Source organism: Aegilops tauschii, chromosome 3 (assembly GCF_002575655.3).
Source record: "Aegilops tauschii subsp. strangulata cultivar AL8/78 chromosome 3, Aet v6.0, whole genome shotgun sequence".
Taxonomy (NCBI): Eukaryota; Viridiplantae; Streptophyta; class Magnoliopsida; order Poales; family Poaceae; genus Aegilops; species Aegilops tauschii.
In genome coordinates, this window is record NC_053037.3 from 495,320,654 (window position 1) to 495,335,585 (window position 14,932).

The window sequence follows — 14,932 nt, forward strand, 5'->3', positions numbered from 1 at the left end:
TGGTCGTCCGTTATAGAGTTAGGTTTTTTTCTCTAGTTTCTTTAGTTAAACGGTCGAAATATCGACCTTTTTATGTAAATTATGACCGAACTTGAATGAAATCCGTCGTGTTTGCATGAATTTGGTCTGTTGAGTTCAAACAGTGGTTAAAATGTATACGGACAACGTTGGATGGCCGGCTCCCGCATCCGTGTCTGCGGACTGGCCCCCTCCTTTCCGCGGACGGATGCTGGAGCAAATTTGTGGGTCAGCGTTGGAGATGCCCTTGGGTTGTCATGTAGGCTTAGTGCTGGGAGGTGTGTCGGCTAAATATGTTTCTCCTTTTTTTGCTTGCAAAAGTTGCAGATACTGGTGTTTTATTTTTAAATTATATAAAAATTAACATGAAACGAACGCTTAAGTTTTTACTCGTGAGTAGCTGAGGCCGTTTTTGTCAAAAGTTTGACATATATGCATACTTCCGAGCATTTTCATAAAACATTCTAAAATATCACCTTATTTCTATCAGGCCAGTGGGTAGAGAGGGAAGTATTAGGTGACCCCAACTTTTTAAAAGTAAATTTGTACATTTCAAAAATTTATGATTTTTTTAGGGTTCACAAGATACTACTATGAGTTTACGACCTCTAAAAACTTCAGATTTTAATTTGAAATACACATGGCGAGACAAAATAGTGTCACGAAAGGACAAAAGCAAAAATGACAGTATTCACATATGGATTTGTCTTTGTTGTTTCTCAATGTTTATTTTGAATTTGGGTCTGAATTTTTTAGGGGTTCTGTGAGTGTTCCCATTTTTGGTCACTTTTTTTTGAAACATTTAAATTGGTCTTTTTTGAAATGGAATACGGGAGCATGTGGGAGTTGGTATCTTCGCTGGGGTGTAGACTAGTGTGTAGAACTGTAGAGACATACGAGTATGTATGTAGCCATCCATATCTTGTGGGCGTACGTGTGTCGGTGTGTTCCATGCCACATCTAGTATACCTGCTAATACAATTCCTTTATCCCGGAACGTGTTCCACGACGGTCATGTGTTTTTTGGATGCAAATCAGTTCTTCGCCTCCGACTCCGAGACAGTACCACAGCACTGCAGCTACAGGCGTGGTCACTCCCAAGAGGGCACGCACCATTTTTGATTTCCCATACACGAAGCCTGGATATGCAACTGTGGGATACGATACGGTGCAACGAATTTGGCAGAACGGGACAAAACGGAACACAAAGGACAATGATTCCACGGAAGATTTGATCTCCGATCCGCTCCCCTTCGGCACTCCTGCAGTGACAACTGATTGCATCGATCGGCCTGGCAAAAAAAGGCGGGAATCAAAGGATAGCTAGCAAGCAAAGTGACTTGCACATCATCATCATCATCGGAATTGGATATCTCAATGATTGCACGCGGCAGTACCACGGAATCATATGTGGAAGCGTACGCTTTAATTTCCTTATCCGAGGAGGGAGCCGATGATGCGTATCACATCAACACATTGGCGTGGATGAGATCAGATCAGTAGGCATCTCCACCACGAGCTTAGGATGAGTGGATCGCTAGGAATGCCCTGGGCGGGATAAAGGCGGCGATGAAATGGAAGACGGACGATCAAGGGGCCTACGGATCTGCGTGCCAATCTTAGTTTTGGCCACTTCCGGATGGTACCAACCTACTACTCACTGTCGATCTAGTCCTTTGTGAATTGTGATCGATGCGTATGCTGAGGGGCACTTGCGATTGCGGCGCACACATTCTCCTCGTGCGAGATCGACTCGTCGATCGTCCAGCATCACTGCACACAGATTAAGCGACCCACCGAACTGTAGCGGTATCCTCTTTCGGTAGGGCCCCGTCCTGGCCGTTTTTTCTTCCGAGGATTGTGATGCAAGCAAGGGCCAAGAGGCACGCGGGTGTTTGCGAATGGTCCCTACAATAGCTAGGGCATCTCTGACGGCGACTCGTAATTTTTTTTTTCCGCATCTGTCCGCGAACACGGATGCGGGAGACGGCCATCCAACGCTGTTTGCATATATTTCAACAACTTTTTGTATCAACCGGACAAAATTCACGCCAATATGATGGATTTCATATAAACCGGATGATATTCATTACATTTTGGACATTTTTAACTAAAAAATATACCGAACTAAGGTAAAACTAGTCTGCGGCTAGCGCCGACGGATATCCATGTGCACGACACAGACAACCTTGACTAGTCTACGCCCAGCCGCGACGGATCTCCAATGTCTTCCTCATGTCCGGCAGCCCGCTCGACGGAATGCCGTGAGCCCCGGAGGTATATACTTCAGCGCAAAGGGCGGCTCGTTTCCCCATGTTTGGCAGCGCCGCTCATCCGAGTGGAACCCCCGTGATGTGCTTCAACCGGAGGGGAAGGGGACGGCGATGGCTAGCGACCAGGCAAAACACCGGTTGTATACACTGGGTGGACTTCATGGGACCCAAGCGGTGATGGCCTCCCGTGTTCTACTTCTTCTCGATGATGGCGGCTGCCGCGGACGTGTTGGTCACCGTTTCGTCCATCTTCGCGAAGTCGACATCCTTCTCGGCGGGCAGGGCGTGGTTACACGTACGTTGACGGCGGATGGCGCGGTGCCGGGCACGAGAGGAGCGGCACAACACGGCGTTGCCCACGGCAGCCACGATGCCCGTGCCGCCGTGCTCCCCCGCGTGCCGGCCTAGAGCAAATCGCCACTCCTCGGCAAGTTGGCTTAGAGCAGTGAGTTGCTGAGCGACACGTAGTCTTGGAGTTTCTGCATCCGTGAGCTGGCATGTAGCGGCCTACATTGTCGAGGGTGGTGGAGCAGAGCATTGCCTGGATCGTATCCAGCGGGCTCGATGGGCCACCCAGCTGGCTTTTATGCCGGAGAACTCCTCTTCCTGCTCGCCGGATGACATGGGGATCGTGGAGAACCGTTGCAAGGAGGAGATGGGAGCGGAGTGTGGTGCGATTTTTGTCCGGCGTCTCACATCGTTTAAATAGCGGGCGAACAATCGAAGACAACAGGCGTTGTGTTTAATGACGGGCGGCTCGCGAACGGACATGTGACCGGCGTAGGTTTCTCGGTGCACACGCGAGTTTAGTGGTGGAAGGCGGGCAGTCCGTGGCCGTTTGAATGTGGTGAGGAGGCATGTTCAGTGGGGCGGCGATCTCTCGGTCGGCGCGCCGCTTCAATGCCGACAGTGAGAGGTCGTGTCCGTCTGCGCCGCCCTTCCGTCTAGTCAAATCACGGCATAAATGCGGCGCGGCGAATTTTTTTGTGGGCCAGCCAGACAGGGCAGTCAGACGCGGGCGCGAAAGCTATCCGGACACCCATTAAGCCTTATGTTTGTCTCTGATTTATGAAAGAAAATGCATCCGGATAACCTTGCATGTATAAGTCCGAAAACGTATGGCGATTTAAGGGTCGCGGCGTTGGAGATGGCCTTGGCTGGAGCAGGAGTATAGTATGCATGTAGTATCTGTGACAAATTCTCCACCCGTTTCCTTCCTTGTTTGGACTGCAACGGGGAAGTGGTCGCTACCGGTGACGGGGCATGGGGCGGTGGCGACGTACGGTCAAACGACGCCCACCGTCCTCTCCTCCTCGGATCAACGCAACGGCGACCGGCGAGGCGCATATCTTACTGCCTGTCTGACAGGGCACGCGTGCGGCGACGTTCGCGCCCCTCGCCCGCCCGCCGCCGCCCTATCTCAGCAGTGATGCGTGCATTGGATGGGACCTGCTCGCACCTGCACACGAGAGAAGCACATGGGCGTGAGAGAAAAAAAAACAAGCTTGGTGGAATGTCAGAGACGGCTTGACAGGTGGGAGTAGGACAATCATGGAGCGCTTCCGCTTTAATAAGTAGGAGCGCCGCTAATCATCACATGTGGATTTCTCAGTACTCCATCAACCAAAAAGAAGAAGCATGCACGTGGATTTCTTCCAGGAAATATTTCTTTTTTGTTCTACAATTCTTGTTTCGTTTGGTGGCAAAGCTGAACAGACCAGTCACCATCTCAGTCACTTTCACACGGGCAGATACTTTGTATGGGAAGGTCTCGTTTTTCAGTTTTTTGGGGTGCCCAAGTGAATTTCTAGGACGTTGGCATATATCGACTGATTCTATAAAACTTAGGGGGCAAAATAGATCAAAGTTTTGAAACGTACGGGGAAAACCCATGCTTGTCGTTATCAGGTAGAACTTATTCTTGTAAATTTTGGTTAAAAAACATGATTATTTGCGGGCTATGCAAAAATCACAAATAATTTACATTACAATATGTTATAGTACAAGTTGCGTAACTTACTGTACTGAAATTCATGTACCGATTTCTTCACAGGTTATTGTTTTGGAATTGTCATGTTTTTATTTTGAAAAGCTCTGGTGAAGTTTGAAATACGCAAATTTCATTTGAAAAGTATGTGTACTCATATTTTTTTTATATCTAAAAATGATTTTCTTTCAAACCATGCAAGAGAACTGCATGTCATTCATCAAGAAGGAGAGCACAACGCTGAAAACGACATGACCATTACACTGCAACCCTAACATCACCAAAAATGGCGAGACGCAAACAACACAACACAACTAGTACAAAACCGTCTATATATAAAACATTTAAGTTAAATAAAATGTGTAACTAATTTACAGGCTAGGTTGGGAATGCAGCTTGTAGGGAATGGAGTTAGGTTGGGCTAGGTTGAGAATGGAGTTTACATGTCAGGATTTCTGAAGCCCGACCCGAGAGCCAGTCTGACACAAGGTATGAAATGATCAAATCTGCCCATGCCCCAATCCCAAAGCTTTTAAAGCTCAGTTATTTTGGCAGCATAAAAAATATGTCGTCTTTTTTATTCATTTGGTCTTCTAAACTATAGTTATGAGATAACTAATTTAAAAGTCTCAACAATTTTGAGGGGACCGGGAGGGGGGGGGGGGGGTGGGCTTACTTTTAAAGCATGGGAAAGGCAACTTGTTTTTAAGCCGTCCAAAAATACTGACCTTTAAATATGATACTTTTTCTAAGTTATAGCAATCATTTCACTCATAGGGATCCCAACCTATTGTTCTTCAACTAAGGGCTCCGAAAACAATCAAGCAAGGGCCTTGACGATTGAAAAATTGTGCTGCTCTCGGAAAAGAGAGGAAGGAAAATGCTCTCTGTTAGACAAAACTAGGGCTTCGAACAATGCTCGATGTCCTTGGTGGGCACGGCTGTCATATATTTATAAGAGGGAACCGTACAAATACAGGTTATGTTACAACACGTATATCTAATATATACTTAGTCTAACACCCTCCCTCAATCTTAATTATGTCCTGAAACACTCAGAAGGTTAAGATTGCGTCGACATCCTTCAAAAGAAGGAAAGGAAAAGGGTTTAGTGAAAATATCAGCAAGCTGATCCTTAGAAGGAACAAACTTGATCTGAAGAAACTTCCGAGCAACACGTTCCCTCACAAAGTGATAGTCAACTTCGATGTGCTTCGTTCGGGCATGAAACACTGGATTGGATGAAAGATATGTAGCACCGATGTTATCACACCAAAGAACGGGCGGCTGAGTTGGAGAGACCTTCAACTCCCGAAGCAATGACTGCACCCACATGATCTCAGTTGTGGCATTAGCAACCGCCTTGTACTCAGCTTCAGTACTACTCCGAGACACCGTAGCTTGCTTGCGAGCTTGCCAGGCGATCAAGTTAGGTCCAAAGAACACATCATGTCCCCCCGTGGATCGCCTGTCATCAGGACTACCAGCCCAGTCGGCATCAGAAAATGCAGAGATCAGTCCAGAAGGCGCCGACTGAAGATGAAGCCCATATGAACCAGTGTGACGAACATAGCGCAAGATGCGCTTAACAGCTCACCAGTGAGAATCACGCGGCGCATGAAGATACTGGCACACACGGTTTACTGCAAACGATATGTCTGGTCGAGTGATCAGCAAGTACTGCAACCCACCAACAATGTTGCGGTACTCAGTGGCATCCTCAGAAGATAGCAAGTCACCAGCAAGAGCGGTCAGTTTGTCTGTGACAGACATGGGAGTCGTAGCGGGCTTGCACTGCAACATACCTGCACGACGTAGGAGATCCTGGGAGTACTTCTTCTGAGAAAGAGTCAAGCCACCATCAAAAGGAAGAACCTCCAGACCCAGAAAATAATGCAGTCTCCCAAGATCCTTAACAGCAAACTCAGCACCAAGAGAGGACACAAGCCGGTCCGTAGCAGCAGCAGACGAACTAACAAGGATGATGTCATCAACATAGACCAGAATGTACATAGTCACCTCCGGTCGCTGAGAGATGAACAAAGACGTGTCCGCTGCAGAAGGCACAAACCCATGAGCACGAAGAGCGGCGCCAAGACGTGCATGCCACGCACGAGGGGCCTGTTTCAGTCCATACAGAGCTTTGACAAGACGACACAAATGATGTGGCTGAGAAGGATCAACAAAACCGGGTGGCTGACGCATATAAACCTCTTCCTCCAGAACTCCATGGAGGAAAGCATTCTGAACGCCAAGCTGTCGAAGCGACCATCCTCGAGTAACAGCCAAGGAGAGAAGAACACGAATAGTGGTTGGTTTAATAATAGGACTGAATGTGTCTGCATAATCAATGCCATACCGTTGTTTGAAACCCTTGGCAACGAGACGTGCCTTCTATCTCTCAATGGAACCATCAGCATGTTTCTTCACCTTGAATACCCATTTAGAGTCAATGATATTAACACCAGACGGAGGTGGAACTAGACGCCAAGTGTTGTTTCGTTGAAGTGCATGAATCTCCTCCTCCATCGCAGCACGCCAGTGTGGAATGCCAAGTGCTGCCTGAAAATGTCGTGGTTCAGTTGTAGGATCGGCCTCAGTATGCGCCATACAGGCGGCAAGCCACGCAACAATGCCATCAGTCCGCTTCTTCGGTTGGAAGATGCCACTTTTGTTGCGAGTATGAGGACGCAGGACGACAGGCGGAGGTGACGGTGGAGCAGCCACCACAGAGGAGCCACTATCCAGCAGCGGTGAAGAAGACGCGCCTGGAATGGTCGGCGAAGACGAGCCAGAAGAGGACGACCCAGTCGACGCAACAGTCGGCGAGGCCTCCTGCCCAGGCGACAGTGTCGCTGGTGCTGCCGGCCCATGGGGCAACGCCGCGGGGTCGGCCGGCCCAGGCGCCAACACTGCGGGGTCAGCCGGCCCAGGCAGCAGCGAGGCCACGGACGCAGGCGACCCAGGCGGCAACGCCGCGGGCTCGGCCGGCCCAGGTGACAACGGGGCCACGGACACAGGCGACATGGGTGCCTCGTCGAGTCCACCTGCATGTCCCATGCACTCGTGGTCGACGTCGTGAGCAGCCTGCGTAGCAGCAGGCGCAACCGGCGTAGTGGTCGCTGGCTTAGGTGGGGCCTCATTATCATCCTCAAGAAGCTCAAGTCGCGCACCTCGTCCAGTCCCTGCACCATGGTTAGGCAACAACAGAGGAGAATATGCAGCATCCACAAATTGATCAGGCAAAACTGGAAAAGAGTGCAACTCAGTGACGGGGGTATCAGTGGATGATGTAAGCGTGGAAAAAGGGAAGACAGTCTCATCGAACACAACGTCACGGGAAATGTAAACGCAATTCGTCGGAATGTGGAGACACTTGTAACCTTTGTGGAGAGGACTGTACCCAAGGAATACACACTTTTTTGATCGATACTCAAGTTTATGCTTGTTGTATGGACGAAGATGTGGCCAACATGCACAACCGAACACTTTGAGAAAAGAGTAATCTGGAGTTTCATGAAGCAACACCTCTAGAGGAGACTTCATGTGAAGAAGTCGTGTGGGAGTCCTGTTTATCAGAAAACAAGCAGTGACAAAAGCATCGCTCCAGAACTGAAAAGGAACAGAGGCATGTGCAAGAAGTGTTAGACCAGTTTCAAGTATGTGACGGTGCTTGCGCTCAGCTGCACCATTCTGCTGATGTGTATGAGGACAAGACACATGGTGTGAGATGCCAAGCTTCTGAAGGAAGGTGTTGAGATTACGATATTCACCCCCCCCCCCCCAGTCGGATTGCACATGGATAATTTTTTGCTTAAGCAAACGCTCTACATGTGCTTGGAATTGCATAAAGACATGAAACACATCAAATTTGCGTTTAATAAGATAAATCCAAGTAGAGCGACTGAAAGCATCGCTGAAACTGACATAATAGTTGTGACCACTGACAGAAGTTTGGGCATAGCCCCACACATCTGAAAACACAAGTTCGAGAGGAGCCTTGACAACACGACTCGATACAGAAAAAGGCAACTGATGACTTTTGCCTTGTTGACAGGCATCACACACTAAAAACTCCTTATTTCTCGACTCAACAGGAAGACTATGACGACGAAGCACATGGCGCACAATGGGAGTGGCAGGATGGCCAAGGCGAGAGTGCCACTGCGACGATGACACCCGAACACCACTGAAAACTTGAGGAACTCGTGCATGGGCTCGGGGCACATCAAGCGCATATAATCCATCGCGAGCTCGACCACTAAGTAGAACGTCCCTCGTGTCCCGGTCCTTAACAAAAAAAATGGAAAGGGTGAAACTCAACAAACACATTGTTGTCACGAGTTAATTTAGGAACCGAGAGTAAACTACGTGTGACTGAAGGAACACGAAGGACATCAAGAAGATGCAAGGTTTTAGTGGTACGCGAAAGAAGAGATGCCTGACCAACATGTGAGATGGGCATACCTGATCCATTGGCAGTGCGGACCTGATCATGACCGGTGTAGGCCTGTCGAGCGGCCAGCTTGTCAAGCTGGCTCGTCAAGTGGTCCGTGGCACCTATGTCCATGTACCATGCAGGGTCCACCGAATACGAAGGAGTGAATCCAGGCTCCTGTGTAGCAAGAGCAGCTTGCTTCTCGTTACCTTTCCCATTGTTCCCAATGCCAAGGAAATCACGTTTAAAACGACGATGACAGCGAGACGCCAAGTGCCCCTCAATGCCGCAAAGCTGACACTCAACCCCACCACCACAGGCCTCGCAGTGTAGCCGCTTGCGGCCAGTCGTTGGAGGAGGCGGAGCGGGAGCGGGTGGACGAGGCTGGTTCTCGGCGGACGACGGCGCTTTCTGCTTGGCACCACGGGCACCCCCGCGGAGAGCAGCGATGGCAGACGGACCCTCCGTATAGACGTCGATGGAGCGGCGGGCAGCAAGCCGCTGTTCGGTGTTGAGGAGGCGCGCGTAGAGGTCGGGAGGCGGCATCGGTGTGTCACGTCCATTGATGTTTTCAACGAGAGAATCATAGTCCTCATCAAGCCCATTGAGAATGAACGAAGTAAACTCCTCATCACGGAGCGGCTTCCCAATAGACGACAGTGTATCAGCCAGACTTTTGACCTTGTTAAAGTAGGCCGTGACGGAGAGATCATGTTTCTTGACCTCACCCAGCTGGTTACGAATGGCAGAAGAACGGGCCAGCGGCTGCGAGGAGAAGCTGGAGTCGAGGGTAGCCCATGCATCCCTCGACGTCGTGGCAAAGACCACCATGCCAGCCACGGAAGGAGTGAACGAGGACTGGATAGCACCCAGAATAGCCTGATCCTGAGCAATCCACCGACGATGAGCAGGGTTGGGCACCATGACGGAGCCACGCCGAGGGCAACACGTATATCTAATATATAGATTATGTTACAACACGTATATCTAATATATATTTAGTCTAGCACTCTCGAAAAAGAGAGGAAGGAGAATTCAACTTTGCTACGGTGTAGATAAGCCTGTGTGGTAAGAGGAGAGACATGGCAAGCAAACGCCTCGGCAGATGCGAAATTCAGTTCGTAAGGTCAAATCTCCTTTGCCGAGGAACCAGCAGGGGAGGCCTGCAAAGCAGCCACACTCGTCAAACTGTTTGACATTTTCTGGCCATGCTGGTACATAAATATGCTACTCAAAGCGTACAGAGCAGGCCATGGCAATTAGTAAAACACGAAGAGAGAGAACAATTCAAGAGTTGTTTCCAAAAGACGAGGCAGCGGTTTGGTTTGGCCAAACACATTGCCGACGTATGAACCCAAAAGAAAAGACATGAATCTGTTTGATTACTGCAGCTTGTGCTGAACTAAGCTTATAAAATACTGCCTGGGAGATTGAGAGTTGAGACACTTTGAAGCAATCGTTGGTCGTCAAACTCCTAACCTTTTTGGTCGTCAAACCTTCTGCCAAACACGCACACTCGCATTACAAAAATCATCCGTCGATCGACACCATGAACGGGGAGACAAAGAGGGGTGTTGTTGGTCAGTAGTAGTTATTAATTCGTGTGAGCACCAGTACTACTGTTGGGATTCGAGAGTTGAAAGCTCGGGTTCATGGCCATGCCTCAAACTTCAACGTTCCATGCTGGGTGGATTTGAAGTCCCAAGAAACGGAAATGATAAAAGCCCTTGCATGCATGCCAGAGATGCTTGCTGCTACAGCGATGCTCCGTTTTTTCTTCGTCTCCTCCTTTTTGCATGCATGGCACACACGTCTCCTTTTTGACATTTTGCCAAGACTCCTGTTGCGTCGCATGCTTGTCCTCGAATCTAGTACGTACACGTTTTTTCTTCTTCATTGGAGTACTGTTTTTCCGTCAACAGAAAAGAATCTTGTACTATTCTTTCCTCTGAAATAGTACTGCAGGCGTGCCTTGTCACTGACACATGTACATGTTTGCTGGGACCCACCCGGGTGCGCCTGTCAGGAACGAAGACTTTGTGAGCACGAAAAACACCACGCCCCAGCCCCAGGTCAGTACTCAATAGGAGGACTACTCGAGTGCATGCCCGAGGCTGGCATGGCAGAGCGCCATGTTGGTGCATGCGCGCCTGCATGAACGGCTGGAAAGATGTACTGTTCATATTAGAACTAGCCAACTGGAAGCCCGGGGACATGATGGACGATGGTCTGCCATTCTAGAACTTGCCTCATGCACTTGCAAGTTTCTCCTTTCCTTTCACCGCAAGAAATGGATTATTTTGGGCTGTCCTCGTTAACACGCATTGACACGGTCAGTTATGCATTCAGAGCATCTAGAGCAAGTATCTGGAAAACGAAAACGAACTTGCACTACTACCCCTTTCTTTTTACTTCCCATATAAGATTTGTTTGAAGTCAAACTTGATAAAATATGATCAAATTTATGTTAAAAATATCAACATCTGCTTTAGAAAAGTTATATAATATATAAATGATTTTCATGATGCATCTATATAATTTCAATTTCGTATTGTGAATGTTGATAAGTTTTTTTATAAAGTCCGTCAAACTTTACAACGTTCACTTTAGACAAATCTTACATGCAGAGTTAAGAAAAGAAGGAAGTACTACTCCGTCCCACAATGTAGACGTTTTTGCAAGATTATTAAGAAACTTGCATTTTGGCATGGAAGTATTTGAGAATTAACTTAATCTTTACAAATTGAAAATTGTATTGACAACTCATTGCCATACTTATCTTTTTAGGGTGTTTCCATTTTTATCCTGGGCCACTCTATTTTGTTACTGGGCCTCCCGGGTCATTTAAAGACTGAAATATATGGGAAAAACAGCAACAATAAAATGACATTTTGAAGGTTTGATGTTTTTATAGTCTGTCATGTAAGTGTAGCTTGATACTATATAAATATCAATTTATTTTCTTTAAAATGTTTTCATTTCTGCATGAGTATAGCATGATTTGTATTTATGGGACACATCTTACATCTCTAGTCTGAATTTGCTTTCTGACGCGGCAATTTTTCATTAACCGACTAAAAGTAGTTGTTCCTTAAAAATAGCAACATCTAAATATTTTTAAACACAGTGCCTCAGTTTTACAACAACAAAAAATCATGAACAAAAAATCATCAAATTTCAAGTTGAATTCAGTTCTTGTAAAAGAATTGAACATAAATCCTAATAATTGCCTCTATACCCGACCATGCGTAGCACGGGCATGGAAGGCCAGGTCAAGGTGTGAAAATGAAGCAACGAGCTTACTGATAAAATTAACTCAAAAAAACATAGATGATTTAACGGTTTTATGAGAAAATTGTTTGTCTTATAGTAGTTCTTAGATATTTTTTTTGAGAAACACCGTACAAACATATAAGTTCACATATACGCAGTAAGCTACAAACATATACAAATTGAAATTATATAGATACATACCCCTATAAATGCGCACACACATCATACCTCTATGAGCACCTTCAAGATGTTGAACCTGTGAATCTTGACATTGACGAAGTAAAATTTACTCTGTACTCTGTTATGGATAAACATGTATGAAGTACAACAAGGTTTTTTTTTTTTGACGGGAGGAGGTACAACATGTTAACAAACAAATGATAAAATTTTATTCGCACGGCAATAAATAATAACATATCCACTACCTGCATAGATATCGTTTTTTTGTTGATCATGTCCATGTGACCTTAGGTATTTAACCAGCATGACCATGTTCATGTGTCTAGATACTTAATTAGTTAGCTAATTAGGCAGTGGTTAAGCTCTACGACAACATACGGCTTCAAATGATGGTCAACCGATCTGACCTGCAGCGCCGCCCAGCTAGCGCCGTCGCCTACTCCGTGGTCAATGCATATGCCAAGCTAGTTTGATCAACGCACGGCTGTAGGAATAATCATTCGATGTATGTGATCCGCAATATGAACAGGTTCAGTTTCTTGCATTAACTCAAACCGGTGGGAGTGTTATCAATAAATGATGGTGCGCGAGAACCTACTCAACATTAACACTAGAGATTCTACGGTGTTCCGTTGGGAGAAATTATTATTTCAGTGGATGTTTTGACGATCTCACATATAAGGGCATCTTCAATGCTGAACCGTAAATTTACTTGACATCCGTCCACGGATAATAAAAGGATCAATCCGCCGACACGAATATGAGAGCCGTCCATCCAACGTCGTTCACATACATTTCGACTGTTGTTTGAACTAAATGGATGAAATTCATACAAACATGGCGTATTTCATATAAACTGGATGAAATTCATTACATTTTGGATATTTTTAACTAAAAACTATAACAAACTAAAGTTAAAACCAGTCTATTGTCGGCGCCAGCGGATATCCATTCCCACAACACGGATACCCTTGACTAGTCTACGGCCTGCCGTGGCGGATCTTCATTGTGTTCCTCATGTCCGGTAGCCTGCTCGTCGGACTGCCGTGAGAGTATATGTTTCAGCGCAAAGGGCGGCTCACTTCCCCTTGTTCGGCAGCGCCGCTCATTGGAGTGGCACCACCGGGATATGCTTCAGCCGGAGGGGAAGGGTGCCCTCTACTTCCGTGAAATGCGGATCAAGGTTAGTTTTTTGGGCGGGGGACGACAGTGGCCTGTGACCGGGCAAGACATTGGTTGTGTATGCCGGCGTCACCTCGACGGTGGCCTTCATGGGACCCAAGTGGTGGTGCCCTCCCATGTTCTATTTCTCCTTGATGATGGCAGCGGGCGCGGACTTGCTGGCCGCCGCCTTGTCGATCTCCGCAAAACCAACTTCTTTCTCCGCCAGCAAGGCTCGATTACGCGAATGTTGACGACGAATGGCACGATCGCAGGCACGGGAGGAGCGTACGACACGGCGTCGTCCATGGCAGCCACGACAGTCGTGCTCCCCGGCATGCCAGCCTGGAGCAACTCGCCACTCCTCGGCGAGCTGGGTTAGAGCGGCGAGTTGCTGAACATCGCGCCGGCTTGGAGCTTCTGCTTCCGCGAGCTGGCTTGCAGTGGCCTCGAACATCCAGTTACTAGTACTTGATACTATGTTTCAAACATATCCATGAATCTAGTTGTCAATATCTAAAATACCAAAATGTTAACACACTTTTCTATAAATTTGATCAAACTTTGCAGAGTTTGATCATAAAGGAAATACATTGTGCATTATATTTTAAGACAGATGGCGGCAGGAGTAAACAAAATCATGGTGCTAATATGCCCCTAGTTTTAAGGCATGACTGACATGATTTAGGAAACAAAAGTGGAAGCAGGGCAGGACTATGGCGGCACAGACTCACCCCTATGAACGCACGTACACAAACCCTACCTTCATGAGCACCTCCGAGAGACTGAGCCGGCACATTATTTTGAGATTGAAGAAGTCGCCACAAACGACTTCGTAGTCGACGGGAACATCTCCTCCCACTGAATGCACATCGCCGGAAGGCTGATATAAATCCAAAAAAATGCGAGCACCAATGTCTAAGTCTGTGACTTGAACTCTGATGGGCAAGGTATACCATTGTCCTCGTAACTATCCAACCACAGTTTATTTAGCTTAATATTACATGTTACTCCCTCCGTTCCTTTATGTAAGGTGTATTATTTGCGGTACGGTTACCAAGGCACATAATTATAGACCTGTTAGGACGAAATTACCCTTGGCAAATCTATTTGTTAGTGGCAAGTAAATCAATTAGTCGAGGAAAGTATGAGATACATGCAATCGACAGAGAGATAGTTTTCTTCTTTTGCTACAAGGAGAGATACAGACAATCAGGAGAGAGATACTTTCCCTTTTTCTGAAGGGCTAACAAGGGAATTATGAGGAATTAGAAGAAATGCACCTTACATTCTGGAATTTTATCAAAAAACAATACACCTTATATAAAAGAATGGAGGAAGTATAACATAAACATTTGCCAAAATTTTTTGCACATGACATACTATATGTTGTCCATAAAAACCGAACTAATAGTAATACGTCTTACATATCATTTTGCTATAAAGTTGTATACATACTAAAAAAATGTTAAAATGTGCCAATATAATACACCACAAAAATAGATAGTACCATTTAAAATATGGCATATGATCGAAAGCTTTCACGTAAAATAAATAAATACAAATTTTGTCTGTTAAATTGCTGATCTAGGCGTGGTGAAA

The 14,932-nt window shown here is 46.7% G+C and overlaps 1 protein-coding gene across 1 annotated transcript; it reads right to left on the reverse strand.

Annotated features, from left to right (window-relative positions):
• Positions 1-2,483: 2,483 nt before the first annotated feature.
• LOC141043048 (uncharacterized) lies at positions 2,484-9,640 on the reverse strand. The gene is made up of 8 exons (XM_073511965.1): positions 8,746-9,640; positions 6,718-7,463; positions 6,490-6,617; positions 6,298-6,399; positions 6,084-6,250; positions 5,923-6,038; positions 5,581-5,811; positions 2,484-2,798 (listed from the first exon to the last, which is right to left on the reverse strand). Exons 1-8 carry the CDS (start codon positions 9,638-9,640, stop codon positions 2,484-2,486), a joined length of 2,700 nt encoding a protein of 899 aa, XP_073368066.1.
• Positions 9,641-14,932: the final 5,292 nt, after the last annotated feature.

Bases quoted from the DNA above. Each gene is read 5' to 3' on its own strand.
- LOC141043048 (XM_073511965.1), bottom strand. From the start codon at position 9,640: ATGGTGCCCAACCCTGCTCATCGTCGGTGGATTGCTCAGGATCAGGCT. The intron at 6,618-6,717 runs GTATTCAAGGTG...TTGATTATGCAG, and splicing joins ATATCATTGACTCTAAATGG to ACACATTCAGTCCTATTATT. The intron at 6,039-6,083 runs GTATGTTGCAGT...TGTCTGTCACAG, and splicing joins GGATCTCCTACGTCGTGCAG to ACAAACTGACCGCTCTTGCT.